The sequence below is a fragment of the Vanacampus margaritifer genome, chromosome 6, assembly GCF_051991255.1.
Source record: "Vanacampus margaritifer isolate UIUO_Vmar chromosome 6, RoL_Vmar_1.0, whole genome shotgun sequence".
In the NCBI taxonomy this organism is placed as follows: domain Eukaryota; kingdom Metazoa; phylum Chordata; class Actinopteri; order Syngnathiformes; family Syngnathidae; genus Vanacampus; species Vanacampus margaritifer.
The window spans coordinates 20,523,507-20,542,170 of NC_135437.1; the positions used below are offsets into that span (position 1 = coordinate 20,523,507).

Genomic DNA, 18,664 nt, shown 5'->3' on the forward strand with positions numbered 1-18,664 from the left:
GTGGGGGTGCCCACCCTCGCGCTTACTCTTGTCACGCATGTGCAGACGACTTGGGTCAGAAAATCAAATAATCAAGGTAGCGACATTACACATAATCCATTTCATTTTTTAATTGTGTTTTATTACTATCCATGATTTATTTTATTTTTTTTTTTTTTATTAATGTGTTGTTTTTTTATGTGGGAGAAAAGTATGCGACGAAAACCCACGCAAGCACGGGGATAACATGCAAACGCCTTACCGGAAGTCCACAGCTGAGATTCGAACCCTGAACCTTAGAACTGTGAGGCAAGACCAGTAAACCACTTTCACAGTTTTAAATTTTGCTTAGCTTTTGTGACATTATAACAGTTATGTACATAAAATGTAGTAGAAGTGGTAGTTATTGACGTTTTGTGTTCAAATAGTAAACAGGACTTTGAAAATTAGATTCGTTTGTGGAGCGACAGGAAGCACCATAAGACTTGGAACGGAAGTTTGACAAGTGCTAGCATGCTACAGCTAACAGCCAGCTGTATTATCCAACAAAAAAAATTGGTTTTATGCCTGAAATTGAAAAGTATAGTGCTTTTTTTCGTCCCATTATTTTAACCTTTGTCTCCGATATTTATGTTTAACTGCAGAGGGTGAGTATTTCATTTCATTCAGTCTACGAAATGTTGCGAACGTGGTGTTAGCACGACGGCTAAGCTAACTTGTAAACATTGCATACAGGTGTCCAATGAATACACCGTTAGGTTATATCGGTGTGTCTTTTAAATTAAATTGGCCATTATTACCATCACGTCAATGATTAGTTCATTGAAGAGCCGCTGTAGCAAGTTGTTAATACTGGTCTTGTTTTTTTTTTTAGTGAGTGATGGCAGTCGAAAAATTCGTTTCAAAGACACTGGAACTTCTCCAAGAAGAGAGGGAAGCTGAAATAGAGGAAACCAGGTTTGTGAAGAGAATTTAACCGATGACAAAGTAGTTAAATCTCCCAGTTCCTTAAGTTACGTTTGCTTCTCCAATTAAAATAGAGCACCTGTACTTTAGATACTTAAAAAATATATTATTATGCTTTGTTTTTAAATATGGGTGTGTTTTTGTAGAATGGTGAGTTAATGGTTAGCACGTTTGCCGCACATATCTGAGGTTTGGGATTAGATTCTCAGGTCAAGCCATCCTGTGTGGATATCTCTGGCTTCTTCCTTATCTAAAAAACATTAAGGACCGTAAAGATTACATAAGTGTGAATGTGAACGATTTGTTTTCCATGTTCTGAAATTGACTGACGACCTCACCATTTGTCCAAAGTTAGCTGAAATAGACTCTATCTCACCTGCAACCCTAATGAAGTGCAATAAAAAAAATGATGGATTTTTTTTCTGCCCCTCAGGGTATGGCAGGAGAACGTCTCACTAAAGGAGCTTCAAAACAAAGGAGTGTGCCTTTTAAAACTTCACATTGGAAATCAGTCCACAGGGTTGTATGGTCGGACAGTTGTTGTCCTCGAGCCAAGAAAGTATCTCGGCTTTTCATCTCTTCCGAGCAATAGCTTTGGGCCTGGTAAGATGGAAGAAAAAATAACTGCATTTCATCCTTAGTTTTTTCAACTGGTTGAGTTCATGTAAATTGTTGTTTTGTTCCCTTTGTCACAGGGGATATAGTTGGTTTATATGACTCCGGTGGATGCAGTGCGGCGTCTCAGATCAGTACAGGCATTGTGACGCGGGTCAGTCAGACCTCAATAAGTGTTGCTTTTGATGATTCAAAAGATGGCCTCAGTTTTGATACAGAGGCTCTATACAGTCTCTTAAAGTTGGCAAATGATGTAACTTATAAACGAATGAAAAGGTAAACAATGCATCTTTAATGTACATTCAAATTGACAACTATGTAGTTGTGTCACTTATGACAATTTTTATTTAATTTTTGTGCTTGTGCTGGCAGGGCTTTAAGTACTTTAAATGGATACAACAGTGGACCGTCTGCAAATCTGATCAATGTTCTCTTTGGAGAATCCAAACCTTCTTCTCATTCACAGCCAAGTAAGTGACAACCGACTTTGAGAATCGAGTCGTGTAAATGTTCTTCTTACCTTGAAAATTCCAGTTGCACAAAAGACAAAAGTATGAAGGGCACAACATTGACAGCTTGCTAATTGAGATCCAATCCAAGTGCTGTATCAAATAAATAGAATGATATTAATGCTCATTTTTGATTGGCACTGTCAGGAGATGTTCCTTAGTCGTGTAGAAATGGACTGCATCAAACTAAAAGGCATACTTAATATTCTGTAAAAAAAAATTCTGCTTGGTGTTGTTTTCCATTAGATGAGGTCAAATTCTTTAACGCCAACTTGGATGATTCCCAGAGAGAAGCTGTGACTTTTGCGCTGTCTCAGAGAGAACTGGCAGTGATTCATGGACCTCCGGGCACTGGGAAAACCACTACAGTAGTGGAGATTATTCTGCAAGCTATCAAACAAGGCCAAAAGGTGCAACTAAAAGCTTTCGAATATGCTTACAGTTGTATTAATAAGGATATTGACTGTCAAAGCGTCGCACTTGAACCAGAACATACTTTTTTGTGCAGGTTTTATGCTGTGCCCCTTCGAATGTGGCAGTGGATAATTTAGTGGAGAGATTAGCCCGGTGCAAGGCTAAAATTCTGAGGCTCGGTCACCCTGCCAGACTGCTGGAGTCAGTACAAAAGCATTCGCTGGACGCTATCCTTGCAAAGAGTGACAATGCCAACATCATCGCTGACATCCGCAGAGACATTGATAAAGTTTTCGTAAGTATGTCTACGCGGGTCTCTTTCGAGCTTAGAGGTCATTTAAGGTACCCGTGTATGTGTACTCTCAGCTGGGAATGAAAAAGAACAACGAGAAAGGAGAGCGGGGCAACTTCAGGAGGGAAATAGGCGAGTTGAGAAAAGAGCTAAAAACCAGGGAAGCGATGGCCATCGGCCAGATTCTTAAAAGCGCCGACGTTGTGTTATCAACCAACACAGGTTAGTTCAATTAAGATGTCAAGTAGCCAGATAGTTAAATGTCACCTGGGTGCGATGGTGACAATCACCAGAGGCCGCTCGTCCGTATCTGCAGGTGCGTGTGCCGACGGGCCTCTGAAGTTCATGCCAGCCGAGCATTTTGATTGGGTGGTGATTGACGAGTGCGCCCAGTCGCTGGAGAGCAGCTGCTGGATTGGTCTGCTGCGAGCGCGCAAGTGCATTCTGTCAGGAGACTACAAGCAGTTACCACCTACCATCAAATCACATGTGTAAACAATGTTCTTACAGTACTGGACATTTCATCATAAGGTTTTATTTTATTATTTTCAACCCTGATGTGATCCACATTGTTTCATGGTTCCCTCAGGGCGGCTTCAAAAGGCTTGTCTCTGAGTCTAATGGAGAGACTCATCCAGATGTATGGAGACTCAGTTGTGCGCATGCTAACAGTCCAGTACCGCATGAACAGTGCCATCATGGACTGGGCCTCCAAAGAGATGTACCAGGGAAGACTGACGGCGCACAGCTCGGTGGAGGCACACTTGTTAAAGTGAGAATCGGCGCTGGGAAGAAAAAAAGAAAGAAGATGAAATAGGATTAAGCACTGTATTGAAATAAGTATCACACACAGAGAGCTACCTGGGGTCACCTGTGTCGAAGAAACCAGCACCCCTCTTCTTCTCATCGACACAGCTGGCTGCGGTCTGACGGAAATGGAGGTGGCAGATGAGCAATCCAAAGGCAACCAAGGTTAGGATTTTTACATTTTATTTTACTTCAAAAAACTTAAATTAGGTCAATGCTAATCTGCACAGTAAATTCTTTACTGTAAAAATTGCAGTATTTCACTGGCAGCAGTGATCCAGTAGAGTACTGTAATTTTCTTGAGTATGTTACTGCATCTCTAATTTACAGTTGAATGCTTATATTTATAATTAATATTAATTACGTTTGTTATTTTATTTTTTTTAAACAAAAATACAGTATTTTGCTGGATTACTGCTACAGGCAAAATGCTGTGATTTAAATTTTGGTAGTTACAGTGGTACCTCGGAGTTTGAACATAATTCGTTCCTGCGAAGTTCAAAGTCCGAATTGTTCAACCTCCGAAACATTTTTCGCCATAGGAAATAATGTAAATGCAATTAATCCGTTCCCAAGCTCTAAAAACAGAAAATTCCTATTTTAATTTCTATTTATGTTTTTTAAGTTCCGAGACGTTCAAACTCCGAGGTCCCACTGTATTTACAGTAAATATCTGTATTTTGACACTGTTAACTGTTATTTATTCTTTTAAGCAAATATAAATATATAATATATTTTTCAGAATTTCAAAATAAAACCCACAAAAATAAGAATATTTTATATATAAAATTAGCTATGTGTACATTTTTTGACCATTTAAAATCGTTCCAACTTTTCAGCTACTCCCCACCACAAATTTTGCACAATTTAAAAATAAAAGATTTAAAATAATTGTTTTTAATTACTTGCAATTTCTACATTTTTTGACCGATTGAAATATAAATAATAATTTGATATTACTTTTTGTTTTTCTCTAATGTGCTTCCTTTTTTTTTGACTGTTTCAAACTGTTCCAACTTTAACTGTTTAGCTAATCCCAGCCACAATGTTTTCCAAAATAAAAAATCCCAAACAATAATTACTATCGGTTTGATCTTTGAACAGCATCTTCTTTTTTCTCAGGTGAGGTTGACATCGTAGCGCTGCACATTAAAGCCTTGACTGAAGCTGGAGTGAATGCCAAAGACGTAGCCGTTATTGCTCCATACAATTTGCAAGTACGTTGTTGAAGTGGGAAGCTGTATTTAAATCATCAGGTTGTGAAGGTTTAGCAAAAAATTGGGGCTGTGATCTTACATCTTAACACCTGATAATGGTTTTAATGTGTGTACCTCTATAAAGGTCGACCTCCTGCGTCAGAAACTTTCTGCTCGGCATCCAGAGCTGGAGATCAAATCAGTGGATGGCTTTCAAGGCAGAGAGAAAGAGGCCGTGGTTTTGTCTTTAGTCCGATCCAATCGGAAAGGTATGATTTCAGTTTGGTGTTGGTCGCATGGCAGCGTATGTCTGCTCCACAAAATTGGAGCAGAATTTAATTTGGACGATATTCATACATCCTGAACGCAGGTGAAGTGGGATTTCTGTCGGAGGACAGAAGGATAAACGTGGCTGTCACACGTGCGAGACGTCACGTCGCCATCGTGTGTGACACGCAGACGGTGCAAAATCATGCTTTCCTCAAGACGCTGATCCACCATATCACTGAGCGCGGGGAGGTCCGAACAGCCTTTGAGTACCTACAGGACATCGTCCCGCAGAACTACGTCCGTGATCACAAAGACACAAAGGCTGACTCTTGGAAAACACAGAAAACTGAAGGAAAGAAAGCCAAAGGAGATCAGAAGAAATCAAGCGCAAGTAGCACAAATGCTAATAAACGCCACAATCCCATAAAATCACGTGTATCGGCGCTCGCTGAGGAAGAACAGAAGAAGAACCGACAAAGTGAGATCCGAGAGATGGTGGAGAACTTTCTGAAGAACCTCAGTCAGAGTGAACTCGAGTTCCCGCCGTCGTTCAATTCCCACGACCGCCTGCTGGCGCACCAGATCGCCGAAGAGCTGGGCCTCACGCATCAGAGTCAAGGCGACGGGAAAGACAGGTGCATCGTCGTCTCCAGGCCAGCAGCGCAAGAGGAAGAGGAGGAAAGAGAAGAAAGCCAGGCAACGGCAGCTTCCCAGAAGCAGGACACGCCTCAATGCCCCCCAAAAGATTCATCATGTGAACCTCCATTGGATTTAAAAAGTTTGCATATAGCGCGAATGAAGAGGGAACACCAGAAAAGGGAAGAAAATGCTCGACAAAAGAAGCAGCAGAAAATTGTGGTTTCTACAACGAAATCCACTGCCGCTAAAGGTTAGCATTGCAAACATCTGCATTATTTATTTTTTTGTACAACGCCAAACAGTGTTTTGCCCTCCCAGGAAAGAAGCCAACCAAAGCGGGCGCCTGCGAAATCGCCGCAGCTGCTTCTCTGGGCGACGACTTTGACGCCCTCATCAGCGCCGTTGTGAAGGCAGACAGCGTGTGCAGTTTTGTCAAGTGTAAAGCCTCCGTGCTCACTCTTGGACAACTTTGTCTTTTCTGCAACAGGCAATATTGTCTCAGTCACCACATACCAGAGGTAAGGCGGTGGTAGGAAGACTCAAAATGTGACCAGCAGAATTTGCATAATTCTAAATATGAAGGTGTTTGGAAAAACGTGTGTGATACATGATTCATGGTTATTTCATAACACAGTTGTGGTCTGATGCTGATATAAGATGCTTTTCCACCAACAACCCCAGGATCTTTGAGTTCTGGGTAAAATAAGTTCTTGGTTGTAAAAGTTCCACAGGGAATTTATCATTTGTGTTTCCACAGCGTCTTAGAGTTCTCGGTAATTAATTCAAATGAGTTTAATATAAACAAACCTAAATAAAATTTGGTGTATAAAAAAGATATAATAATAAAGATTCAAAAAATGAATATAAAATATAATTAAATATCAATCAATAAATAAAAACACTGCTCTCGATTTATTTATTTCATGCTGCAGACGCTCTGCCAGGACAAAATGTTATTTATTAATTGATACTAAATTCTATTTTTGTATTTATTTCGACTTTTATTTTTTGAATCTCTCGTTTTTTTATTTATTTTTTACTTTTATTTATTTATTGATGCATATATGTATTTTTTTATTTTATTTCCATTTATATTTTTGGGGGGGATTTCATTTTTAAAAATTATTTTGTGTATCCGTTTTTATTTTCGCTTGTAGTCATTTAATTATTTATTTTGCCATTTATTTTTAATTTTGTCAGTTTTGGTCCTCCATAAGTGCAGCTCGTCCCCTCAAAGTTGCAGCTTGGCTCAGCAAGACCCTGCTGCTACTCGGATGTCCCCTGGGGAATTTAATTACCCCTGGAAATTTTTGTTGGTGGAAAAACGCGCAAACTGAATTTTGCCAAGGTAAATCGAAAAGTTCTCCAAAAGTTCCAACGGTGGAAAAGCCCCTATATTTAGCCAGCCAGGGAAAAAAAAAAAAAGATATTTAGCCAGCCAATTAATCGGTCGGACCCTAATAATTATATAAGTATAGTCTATGTTTTGCTGGCATAGCTAGATGAACAAGATACTAAATATTTGTACCAATCAAGTGAAATTGGATAATTTCCTAATGATTGCTCGTGGCACATGATTGGGAATCGCAGGTCTTGCCCAAACATGATTGCGTCATTAACCGATTAAGGTGGGTGTCCCAATACTTTTGTCGGTATTTCTACCTCTTTACTGATATTTATTCAGGTCTTCAAATGTTTATATCATTTTAGGTGCACGGCTGTGGAGATAAAGCCAAGACTCACGCCCGAATGAGGATAAGCAAGGAGGGTGTTCTGTACGCCGGCAGTGGGACAAAAGACAAATCCATGGACCCCAATAAGAAAGCTTATCTGCACAGGAAACTGGACTCCAAACTCAAAGATATGGCAACACAGAGGAAAACAAAAAACAAAGAGAAGGATGGTTAACAGCCATGAAATAAAGTGGTGTAAATCCTGACAAAAGTTTTTTTTTTTTTCCTCTTTATTTTGTAAACAAGATATAATACATTGAACAAGTGGATACATTCATTCAACATTAAAATACAACAAACAGGAGAGGTCACTCATGTCTGCAACCACATGATGTCGCAAAGACAAAGCTAAGCTGATGGATCACGGGGACAACTCCAGACTCGCAACTACACTAAAGGTGTTACCTTCACACTTAATTTTCACCTTGAAGTTATTTTTAATATAACAAAAGTCAGCTCTAACTGGAAACTCCCATCTTTGTTCACGCTACGGGACACCAAAATCCATCATTATTTATTCTGGATGTGTGAACCACGTTCAACAGAAGTCAGAGTTGAGAGGTAGTTTATGAAGAGAACTCGTCTGTTTTGTTTTTCACTGTGAAATGCGATCGTGCTGCACTTCTACAATCAATTTTCAAACACATCTCGATTAATAATGCAATCACTGGTCACAAAATTAGGTACACCAGTGCAGTCAATTGAGAGCCAATTAAATTGCTGTATCAAATACTCTACTTTTATAAATATAATACTGCTGAATTTTGACACTGCAATATGCATTCATATTAGCGGTGTTTATAAAGTAAAAGGTTTTTAACAAAATATATGGATGCTGCTAAATAGCATTATTACAGGTGCTGTATATGCTCATGTAAATAAACTCGATTTTCATTATTCCGTGCTTTTGTTTGGCATTCTATTGTCAATAAAACATGCAACTTCTGACATGCAGAGTTCTCAATTCTACAAAAGCTCATCATTCTTCCCCCTCATTTATTTCAAATGACTAATTAACGCTTATTTACAAAAAAAAAAAGACTACGTCAAAAGCAACCATCAGATTCCCTGTTCAGCAATCCGTGTCCTTCATGACTGATGTCAGAGATGTGGACAGAAAAAGGAATTTCTATGAAGAAAGCAATGTGCGTTGATCCGGCTCCTTAGTGTCATTATGGATAACAGTTTTGTGAAGACATGAGAGTCTGGTTAAGTTCTTGCAAAACATCTCCCCTAACTCCAAATGTTTACAAGAATAAAAATGAAGAATTCGAAAGTGGCTGAATAAAACGTTAATATGTGTAAAGAAGTGTAAATAACAGCAAGAAATGCTATCATCCTTATTACCAATGCAAATAATAGCACAAGTTCATTATCAAAGTCCTGTGTACGGTCCACATTATTTGCTACTTCCTCTCACTCCGCAAACCAATGGCCAAATATTCCAGCCTGTATTAAAATGTGGCAAACGTCATTTTTACTTACAACGTCCTCTTCAGTCACCTCCAAACTGATGTCGGTAAAGAAGATGAGTTGAGTCCTCAGAGTGGGGAGGCCCGCTTCCATCCAGCATCCTTCAGCACAGGGCCGCCGATTAGGCGCCCCGTCAAAGATCGTCATCTCTTCCCCGAGGCTGCCTGCTTCTGTCAAGACCGGTCGGCAGCGTGTGAGGCAACAAGTGCACCGTGTTTGCAGATCCAAAGGTCAAACATGGCGGCAAAATCACACAAATCCAGGCTTCATGGAGTTCTTGAAACACTTGGGGCAGCCTTTTGTCCCGTTAGTCTGCAGACACCTGGAAGAATAAAAAGTATTATACGTAATTGTTTTCCCAAGGAAAAATGGGGAGGTTATTATAGTTAATGGGGGAAAAAAATTGAATAAATATTTTTGTCAACAAAATCAAAAACAACTTTTTTTTTTCCTTTTTTTAAACTAACCTATGTCATGTTTATTTTCAGTCTTGTTTACTCCCTGTCATGTTTTCCTTGTGTTTTCCCCTTGTCTTGTCATTTCCTGTTTTATTGTGAAAAGTCTGACTCCTCTCGTTTCTGGTCACTTGCCCTTCCTCGTGTGGTGTCTGTGTCAACCCTGATTGTGTCCACCTTTCCCCATTACCCTCATGTGTCATCCAATCAGTGCCCTCAGCCAGGTGTGTCTTGTCATGTCATTAGTGTTAGTGTATTTAGTCGGTTGTCTCCCTCCTGTCTGTGTCGGTTCATTTTTGCTGTTGCCACGTTCGTAAGTCTTTTGCCACGTCACGCTGACCTCTTTGCCTTATACGGATCCATGTCATGTTAGTCTCGCCTTAGTTGTTTTTTCATGTTTTGCTTCAGGTTTTGTTAGTTCCATTTGTTTTGTACTTTGAAGTTAGCCTTTTTTTTGATTTTATATTAAAACCCCTTTTGGACTGCACCTCTGCCTCCTTGCTCTGCCTTCCCGCATCTGGGTCCTAAAGCCCCCATCTTACTGACAACCTATAACTAACTAAAACTAAATATAATTATTGGAGTCAATTTTATGTTTTTATATGGGTCATTTGGAAGAAAGAATGTTGAAAAATCATTTGAGAATTGTCGTTTACATTATCACACAATTCTTTTTATTGCACTCGACAAATGTTTTATATTAAAAAAAGGAACACGACTAATAAAAATTGAACTAAAATACAGCTTTAAAAGAAAAAAACTGACTGAAACTAATTGAATGTGAAAAACAAAAAGTCTAAATAAAAGCAAACTACCGTATAATGAAATATCCAAAAGTATTATAATTAATCGATACCCACTTGAAGTGGGAAATGTGGGGAACAAATATTCCAAAACTAAACTAAACCAAAGCTTAAAAAAAAAACTAACCAACCTTCTCTAAAAGTGAATTAAAACTAACTGAATTTGAAAAACAATGTGGGGAACAAATACCTCATGTATTTATTTTAAAAAAAAACAACTAATACTAAAACTAATAAAAACTAAACTAAACTAAAGCTTTAAACAAAACTAACCAACCTTCTTTAAAAGCTGATTAAAACTAACTGAATTTGAAAAACAAAATAAAAACACTATGTAAAACTGTAAAACTATGATGAAAAACCCAAAAGTATTGTAACTAATCAATACCCACTTGAGGTGGAAAATATAGCAAAAAAAACTCCCTCCATGTACAGTATTCATTTAAAAAATAAAATAAAACTAATACTAAAACTAATAAAACCAAAGCTTTAAAAAAAACACAAAAAAAAACCTAACCAAACTTCTCTAAAAGCTAATAAACTAAAATCGAAAAACAAACTATAATGAAAAATCCAAAAGTATTACAACTCTGATGGATACCCACTTGAGGTGGAAAATGTGGGAACAGGGCAAGGCCTGCAGCTTTTGGTCCCTGTCCCCGATGGATTCGCCGCACATGCCGCAGTAGAGCTCCAGCTCCTCCACGCACTGCAGGAACTTCACCACCTGTTCGCGCAGCTCCTCCTGTCTGCCTTGACTCCTGTAGATGCCTTCCCTCAGGCAATGGGCCTTCAGCGTGCACAGCTTGATGCGAAAGCACATCGAGGTCATCAGCGGAATATGCGAATCCCCCCCCCCCCCACACACACACAGATGGTTTTACATTGTTAACGAGGAATATCACAAACCTTGTTTCCCATTCCATCTGCTAGGGCCTGTGCGCGCTCTAACGAATCCAGAGCCTGGAGAATAAATAGTTTGTTTAAAAAAAATACATACGTACATACACATACAAATGAATGAACTTGGCAGTAAATGTGTAAATATATTTATTTAAAGTGGAACGATCTGATTCCGTTTCATTCGATGCAGTTGTATCTTACGGAAGCGTATTGCATTCACTTGAGAAAAAAAAAGTTTTTTTCCAGTTTTTTTTTACAAATTTTTGGGGGGAGCTTTGTTTTTTTGGGGGGAGTATTTTTTTCTGTTTGAAAAAAATCTTTTCTCTGTTTTTCTGAATATTTTTTTCAGTTTTTTTTTTGGAGTAATTTTATAAAATATTTTTTTCTGTTTTTTTCTGAGTATTTTTTAAAGGGGTTTTTCCCTCAGAGATTAGAGAACAAACCACACGGATACACATTCATTCCTTTATCGAGAGCCAGTAAGTAAACATGACCATCTTATTGCATATGGAGGTATGCGGTAACGTGTCCGCTTCTGCTATTAGCGAGTCTGCAACAAGTCACTTGGAGTTCAGAGGTAAAAAAAACAAAAACAAAAAAACCCTCCAAAAAACAGAACACCAGCTCTGTTTTATTGAATAATGTTTTTTTCTGTTTTTTTAAATATTTTTTTTTCATTTTTTTTAAATATTTTTTTTCCTTGTTTTTCTAAATACATTTTTTTAGCCTGTTTTTTGGAATATTTTTTTGACAGAACAAAATATTCAGTAAAACAAACAAATATCCAGAAAAACAGAAAATAAAAAAAATACTCAAAAAAACAATACTCTCCCCAAAAAAGTTGTGTTTTTTTTTTCACGTGAATGCAGTACGCTTCCATAGTATCTTGTAAAAAAAAAAAAAAAAGATTTTCATATTCAAATATTTTTTTGTTACACCCCAAATATACAAACATGGGCATACTTTTCTTCCCACCGCTCTATAACTACTGCATTTGCGTTCTGATTTGGCACCTTAGCATATTCCTTCAGCAGAAGGCAACACTTTGCCACCGCCAGGTGCACGTGGGCTTGTCCAAGTCGATTCCCAATCTCAGTCATGATACCCAAAGCCGACTCGTAACGAGGGAATGCTTTCTGAAAGGTTCGAAAAGATAATTAAGTTGAAATGAAGAAAATCAGGGGAAGCAAATGATAGACTACTTACATCAAAGTCACGCCTATAACGGTGAATGTCTGCAAAGTTGAGCAAGCACAGAGCCTGCAGAGGACGGTCACCGTGCTGCAGAGCAATTTTCATCGATTCCTGTTGAAACAATGGAGAGAGGAGAAGTCCATCACTGAGCTCATCTAAAAACAGCAACGTATTTAAATGAATCAACTAGGAATGAGGGGCAAAACATTAAGGTATGAAAACAGCGAAGAGCCAAAGATATTATTGCTCAGTTTTGATTGTAATTTTCTTCTTCAATTTAATGGACATTGTGCGGTTCCTGCACAATTAGTCGTTCTTCACAGAGAATTAATTGTAATGTACATGCTTGTATGTATTGTTATATTATCTGTTTACATGTGATGCTCCACAGTGTGTTCCATAATGTAAATGATTTACGATGCCACCAAAAAAAACTATATTATTCAGTATTCCTGACGACCTGAGCCTGTCTATGGAGTTTTGCATTGTGTTAGCATTAAGCTAAACTGACTTATCTAATGCGAAGCAATGTGGTTGTATGAAATACAAAACGTCTCATTCGCTTTGTTTGGTGTTTATATAAATAAAACGCATGATGCTTCTTTTTTGACAAATGTTGTAAAGTGAGCCGAGTTGAGCTGCATTGAAGACTTCAAATTGCCCAAATGTGTGAATGTGATAGATAGCCAGCTAGCCAGCTAGCTAGATAGCCAGCTAGCTAGATAGCCCGCTAGCTAGTGTTGAAGAAAATGATCTTTTCTCCGCGTATTCGTTTTCTTTCGGGTAGTGAGAATGTTGGTTATCCAAATGCAGGCTGTAGATCGATGAACAGTCACTTCGAAGATTTTATTTCTACAGAATATTCCAGGCACAAGTGAGTTCCCAGACAATGGCGGCAGCCTCTCACTAGTGCGAAGTTACAGCGGACTCACAACATTCTTATGCTATCTTGAAGGGCTGTACCACAAAACCCTCAAGCTCCCAGCCCACCTGGAGTTCACCAGACATGAGATTAGACTTTTACAGACATCATTCAATACACATTGACTTCAATCACAAACAAATGGTCTATTGTTGTGGAAATAGAGGAGGCATCCCAGACAAGCCGGCACGAGCAGAAATTGCGACATCACTCACAAAGACACATCCACAGATAAAAGTTCTACTGAGGAAATAAATGAATTAAAACAGTTATGACTAAATCTGGGCAGAAGACCCTCTTCAATAGCTAGCTAGATAGATAGCCCGCTAGCGGGACGGACGGGACGGACTAGCTAGATACAGTAGATAAAATAATATATCTATATATATTTATCTATAAAATAGAATAGAAAAAACTCTGAGGAAAATGAGATGTTTTTGAGCTCACCTTCAAGCACCCTCCTGTGCATGTCCATTCTAAATATGACAGGATGTGTAAATTGTTTGGCTAAATGCGTTTGGCAAATGTAATCAATCTGAAAAGCATCCTGCTATTTTGTTACTAGATGTTTGCACGCCAAGTCATTGACATCAAGTTACTCCCCCCCTCCCACAGCACATAATTAGAACGGAGAGCGGAGACTAAAGGCCCCTCTCTTCATTAACACTTTAAACCAGCGCCTCTATGGGCATATTTTGGTGGAGGTCTAAGGTCTAGTACAAGACAACAACTGGTGCTCGCACCTGTTAGCAACCAAGCGTCTACTGTATCTACAGCTCTGACATCACGAAGGCCGAATACCTCACGTGTGACATATTTCCCATAAGCAGTAAGTAACAAGTACAAAAACTTCTTTACTGAACTTAAAGTCGACGTGAAGTGAAATTAAATGAATTGTACATTTGACACACACATTGAGAAGAGTGTCGTTAACATTTGTTGAAGAAAATAATCTTTTTCTTCCGCGTGTTCGTTTTCTTTCGGGTAGTGAAGAGGAATCTAGAATTTTGTCCTCGTTGCGTGTTCCAAAAATGAAGATAGATTTAATGTAAGAAAAATACACCTTTGCAAAAATGATTTAATAAAAAACTGAGAATCTCTGGACAAATAACTGCCTCTAATCATCACTTAAACATCGTGGGATTCAGAGCGTCAAATGTAGCTCTTCCGCGTGCACAACGGTTTCTTATAGTTAAAAAGACCTCCTCTCTTTCATTTGTAGACAAAACATACTCTCTGGTACTTTTCTGTGAGCGATGGCGAAAACAGAGTCAGGTGTGGGTGTTCAAAACAGATTCGGTTCTCAAGGACCAAATGTGTTTTCGCACAAAGTGCTGAGAAGGAACTTTTTTAGACTAAATAGTATGTCCCAGCTTAAGGTCAGCCTATACGAAGTCAACACCATCTGCTCTGCACAGGACACAAAACATTTCGACAAGGTTAATATAAAGAATTAAAATGTTAATAATGTGTAACAATAGTTGATATAGGAAATTAGGTATTAAAAATGTTATAATATCTTTCAGTAGTGAGAATGTTGGTTATCTGAATACAGGCTGGAGATCGGTGAACAGTTCCTTCGAAGGTTTTATTTCTACAAAATATTCCGGGCACAAGCGAGCTCCCAGCAAAGGTGGCAGCCTCTCGCAAGTGCGAAGTTACAGCGGACTCACAACATTCTTATACTATCTTGAAGGGGCGGTACCACAACGCCCCCTCCAAGCAGCCCACCTGGAGTTCACCGGACATGAGATTAGACTTTTACAGACATCATTCAATACACATTGACTTCAATCACAGACAAATGGTCTATTGTTGTGGAAATAGAGGAGGCATCCCAGACATCATTGATTACAGACCCTCTTCACAACCCTGACAGATAGGAATGGTTAAAAAATAAATCACCACCACATCCAGTCCACTGTACCTCACAACATTCCATAGCATCTGGGAGGCGCTCCAGCTTCCTGTAGGCCACCGACAAGTGGTACTGGCTCATGGCTCGATACTTGAGGCTCCAACCTTTGCCGTAGTCATTGACGAGCTCGGCTGATTTGCAGGGGAAGAACAGCGCCTTCTCGTAGTCCTGCGGGCACGCATTTTAAATTTGAACTAGAAAAATTCCCGTGGAAATTTTGAATGGGACTGCTGACTCTTGCAAGGTGGAAAGACGCATGTAGTACTTGTAGCAATAGTAGTAGTAGTAGTAGTAAGTAGTAGTAGTACTTGTACTCATAGTAGTAGTAGTAGTAGTATTAGTAGTACTTGTAGTTGTAGTAATTTTAGTAGTAGTCAAATGGCCAAGATGGCCGCCGACCTGGGTGGGCAAGGGGGAGAGAGTCCTTGGCGCACCTAATTAATTGGCCAAGATGGCTGCCACCCTGACGGGCACGCATTTTCAATTTGAATAAGACAAGTGGAAATATGGCAGGGTCCAAATAAAGAAGCCCAAACTGTGCACTTTTTTTTTTGGGGGGGGGGCGTGTGCATAAAATAACACGCGAGTGCATTTTCCACATGCCGCATGATCACAATGCCATTGAAACCAATCCGCTACGGGAAGCTGGGAGATTACTCTTACAAATCTCTGCTGTCAAGGGTACGCCATCGCGCCCCCTCCCTCACCCCAGAGCAGGTCCTCATGACTAACAATGCCCACTACTGCATGAGCTAACAGTTGGTCATGTTTGTTTGGATGCTCCGCGGTGTTATCGTGCTCTGCAAAATACACAACCGTGGACCTAGTGATTGCGCAATCACGTCACACGTGCCACCCAATGTCAATGGGCTGCGGCTGCCGTTTAAGCCTCACTATAAAAGAAACCAGTGCACGTAGCCAAATAGAGGCCATCATAAACTCTCATATTATCGGGGGTTCTCAGTGGCTCTCATATTTTTTTATTTTTTTTTTAGGAGTGAAGAGTTGAGTGAAATTAGCAACACAGCAGGAAGCGTTCAGGAGTGTCCACATACTTTTGTCCAGTGTAACCATGCACATTGTTTTATTGTTGATAATTTAATTTTATTATTCTATTAACTTATTTTTAGAATTGCATGATAGTTATGAACGTTAATAAAAGATTTGTGACACAAAGCACCCAGACGACACGATGACTGAGTTAAGAATGTTTAAATGCTATTTAATGTTTGTAATTTTCATAATGGAATTCCTGATAGCCAATTGGGGAAGAACAATGACAATCCAAACAAATTGGATAAAATAAATACTATATTTTATTTGCACTACTGCACACTATCATAAGTCTCAAAGTGCTACATGAACAATATACAATGTAAGCAAAAAAATTATATATCTGAACTCGTTCACTGCCATTGACGGCTATTGACGTCAAAAAATCAATTTGAACTATTTCTTTTTTTTTTTTTTTTTTCTGGGAGAATTTGAACTATTTCTATTAGTTTAACTTTTTTTTTCTCCCACTTTTAACAAGAGTATGAAAACCTAGAAAAAAATGGTTTATTATACATTTAGAACAGATGTAAAATTTGCGATTAATTGTGAGTTAACTAGTGAAGTCATTTTAATGGCCAGACAACCCTGAATAATCTTTTATATATATATATATATATATATATATATATAATAATCAAGTAATCATTTGGAGCCATTTTTTAAAATGTAAAAATGTCCAAATCCTCTGATTTCAGTATATCAACTGTGACTGATTTCTGTAGTCCTTCATTTAAAAAAGAAAAAGAAAAGATTATTAAAAATTAGGGGCGTCAGGCAATTAAAAGTTTTAATTGTAACTAATCGAATGACTTCACTACTTAACGCACGATTAATCACAAATTTTTATATCTGTTCTAAATGTACAATGAAACATTTTTTTCCCCACTTTTGTGTAGAGTATGAAAGAGTATGAAAACCTGGACATTTTTTTAATAATCTTTTTTTTTTGGGGGGGGTGGATAATTTTTTAAAATTGTAATTAATCGCATGACTTCAATAGTTAACTCACGATTAATCACAAATTAAATGTACAATAAAAAAAATCTAGATTTTCATACTCTTGTTAACAAAAGTGGAAAAAAAAAGTTAAACTAATAAAAATAGTTCAAATGGATTTTTGACGTCTATAGCCGTCAATGGCAGTGAACCAGTTGATAGCACTGTATGGCGTGGGTGACTTGTCATTTGCGTTACCTTCAGATGGACGTAAATGTTTCCCAGACTGCAGCAGACTCGGCACTCCAGCATCTTGTCGTCATTGTTGTGTGCGTAGCGCAGGGCCTTCTCGTAGCTCTCCAGGGCTTGCTGGAAGAGGCTGAGGCCCAGGAAGGCGTTGCCCATGCTGAGGCACACCTGCCCGTTGAGCTGCAGGCTGACCGTGGTGCCTTGCATGTTCAAGCAGGTCTTACAGTACGAGACCGTTTTGTGAAAGTCGCACAGCTTCTCGTTGCTGCGCGCCAAATTCAGGTAGCCCTCGGTCAGGTAGTCCGGATCCTCCATTTCTCTGGCCGTGTCGATTTGATCCAAGGCGTACTGCGGAGAACGAGCCACGTACATAAAATGTCATCTTCATTTCGGCGAGAAGCGAGTGGCGCTCGAGTACGGCTGATTATGTCAACAAGACACCTGGCACCGACTATCGGATTGCGTGACACTCTGCTAAGAAGGCACAACCTTTGACCTGGTACCATTTAAAAAGATCTTGCGCATTGTGGAAATGCACAATTAGTGCATAGAGTCGTCTTGATGACACCCTGATGGTATTCAGAGGCGCTCTTGGAATGATGTCATACCAGCAGATTGCTGGTTGCGTAACGGACATCAATTAGATTTAGCACAAATGTTTTGACTTGTGTTGGGTAGTCTTACCTTGAGCATATCTTTATATTTCCCCATTTCCGAGTGAGCCGTGATCAAGCATCCCAAAACCCGGAACTTCCCTCCAGGATCCGAGGTTTTCTCCAACACTTTTGTCCACACTTGCAGAGCTTTGTCAGTCTGATTGGACTGGTACAGCCTCAGTCCTTTCTCTATCTGTTGCTTGGTTTGGTCCTGGCCCATCTCTGTACTGAGGTGCCTCATAAAAATATTCATTTGTTTAGGCCATGGGACTTGGGCGGGGCAGCGAGAAAGCAGACGTCCGCCATGCTAAACGTCGAAGATCCCCCTGAAGATGATCCCCCCCGAGAGCTCGGTGCCAGAAGGCCTAACACATCCAGGTCTCTCAACTCCGGCGGCGCTGGGAGGCAAAGGAAACTGGATCCAACCAAGTCGAGACCATTATCACCGGTGGCTTGGTGGCAAACCCGAGAGCCGGGCAAATCGCTTCCCCATTTAACTCTGCAATAATCCCCCCCTTTAGCATGAAGCGTTCCAAAGTTCTTCCTGGGATACCCGTCCGAAAAACTCCAAAGAAACACGTTTCCTAGCCGAGGGCTAGCTGCGATATCCCAGAATATCTACTCCCTCCGCACCCGAGCAAAAGGAATTCTCAGCACCCCCCCACCTCTGTCCAACCCC

The 18,664-nt window shown here is 39.5% G+C and overlaps 2 protein-coding genes across 2 annotated transcripts; one reads left to right on the top strand and one right to left on the bottom strand.

Moving 5' to 3' along the window:
- The first annotated feature begins 256 nt into the window (after positions 1–256).
- Positions 257–7,631, top strand: ighmbp2 (immunoglobulin mu DNA binding protein 2). Its single transcript, XM_077569200.1, has 16 exons — positions 257–626; positions 854–936; positions 1,379–1,548; positions 1,641–1,836; positions 1,933–2,030; positions 2,316–2,479; positions 2,578–2,778; positions 2,850–2,997; positions 3,092–3,266; positions 3,365–3,547; positions 3,629–3,747; positions 4,705–4,799; positions 4,924–5,047; positions 5,149–5,937; positions 6,006–6,205; positions 7,398–7,631. Exons 2-16 carry the CDS (start codon positions 860–862, stop codon positions 7,593–7,595), a joined length of 2,937 nt encoding a protein of 978 aa, XP_077425326.1. The 5' UTR covers positions 257–626; positions 854–859; the 3' UTR covers positions 7,596–7,631.
- On the bottom strand, positions 3,295–18,238 carry rapsn (receptor-associated protein of the synapse, 43kD). Its single transcript, XM_077569201.1, has 10 exons — positions 18,014–18,238; positions 17,339–17,677; positions 15,098–15,256; positions 12,261–12,359; positions 12,068–12,190; positions 11,061–11,114; positions 10,757–10,956; positions 8,906–9,215; positions 3,637–3,701; positions 3,295–3,560 (listed from the first exon to the last, which is right to left on the bottom strand). Exons 1-8 carry the CDS (start codon positions 18,236–18,238, stop codon positions 9,143–9,145), a joined length of 1,272 nt encoding a protein of 423 aa, XP_077425327.1. The 3' UTR covers positions 3,295–3,560; positions 3,637–3,701; positions 8,906–9,142.
- Between the last annotated feature and the right edge of the window lie 426 nt (positions 18,239–18,664).

Coding starts and splice junctions, on each gene's coding strand:
- ighmbp2 (XM_077569200.1), top strand. CDS start 860: ATGGCAGTCGAAAAATTCGTTTCAAAGACACTGGAACTTCTCCAAGAA. Junction 1,837..1,932: donor ACTTATAAACGAATGAAAAG/GTAAACAATGCA, acceptor TTGTGCTGGCAG/GGCTTTAAGTACTTTAAATG. Junction 4,800..4,923: donor TTGCTCCATACAATTTGCAA/GTACGTTGTTGA, acceptor ACCTCTATAAAG/GTCGACCTCCTGCGTCAGAA.
- rapsn (XM_077569201.1), bottom strand. CDS start 18,238: ATGAATATTTTTATGAGGCACCTCAGTACAGAGATGGGCCAGGACCAA. Junction 11,115..12,067: donor TGCTGAAGGAATATGCTAAG/GTGCCAAATCAG, acceptor TTTATTCTCCAG/GCTCTGGATTCGTTAGAGCG. Junction 9,216..10,756: donor TCCCACATTTTCCACCTCAA/GTGGGTATCCAT, acceptor TTATTCTTCCAG/GTGTCTGCAGACTAACGGGA.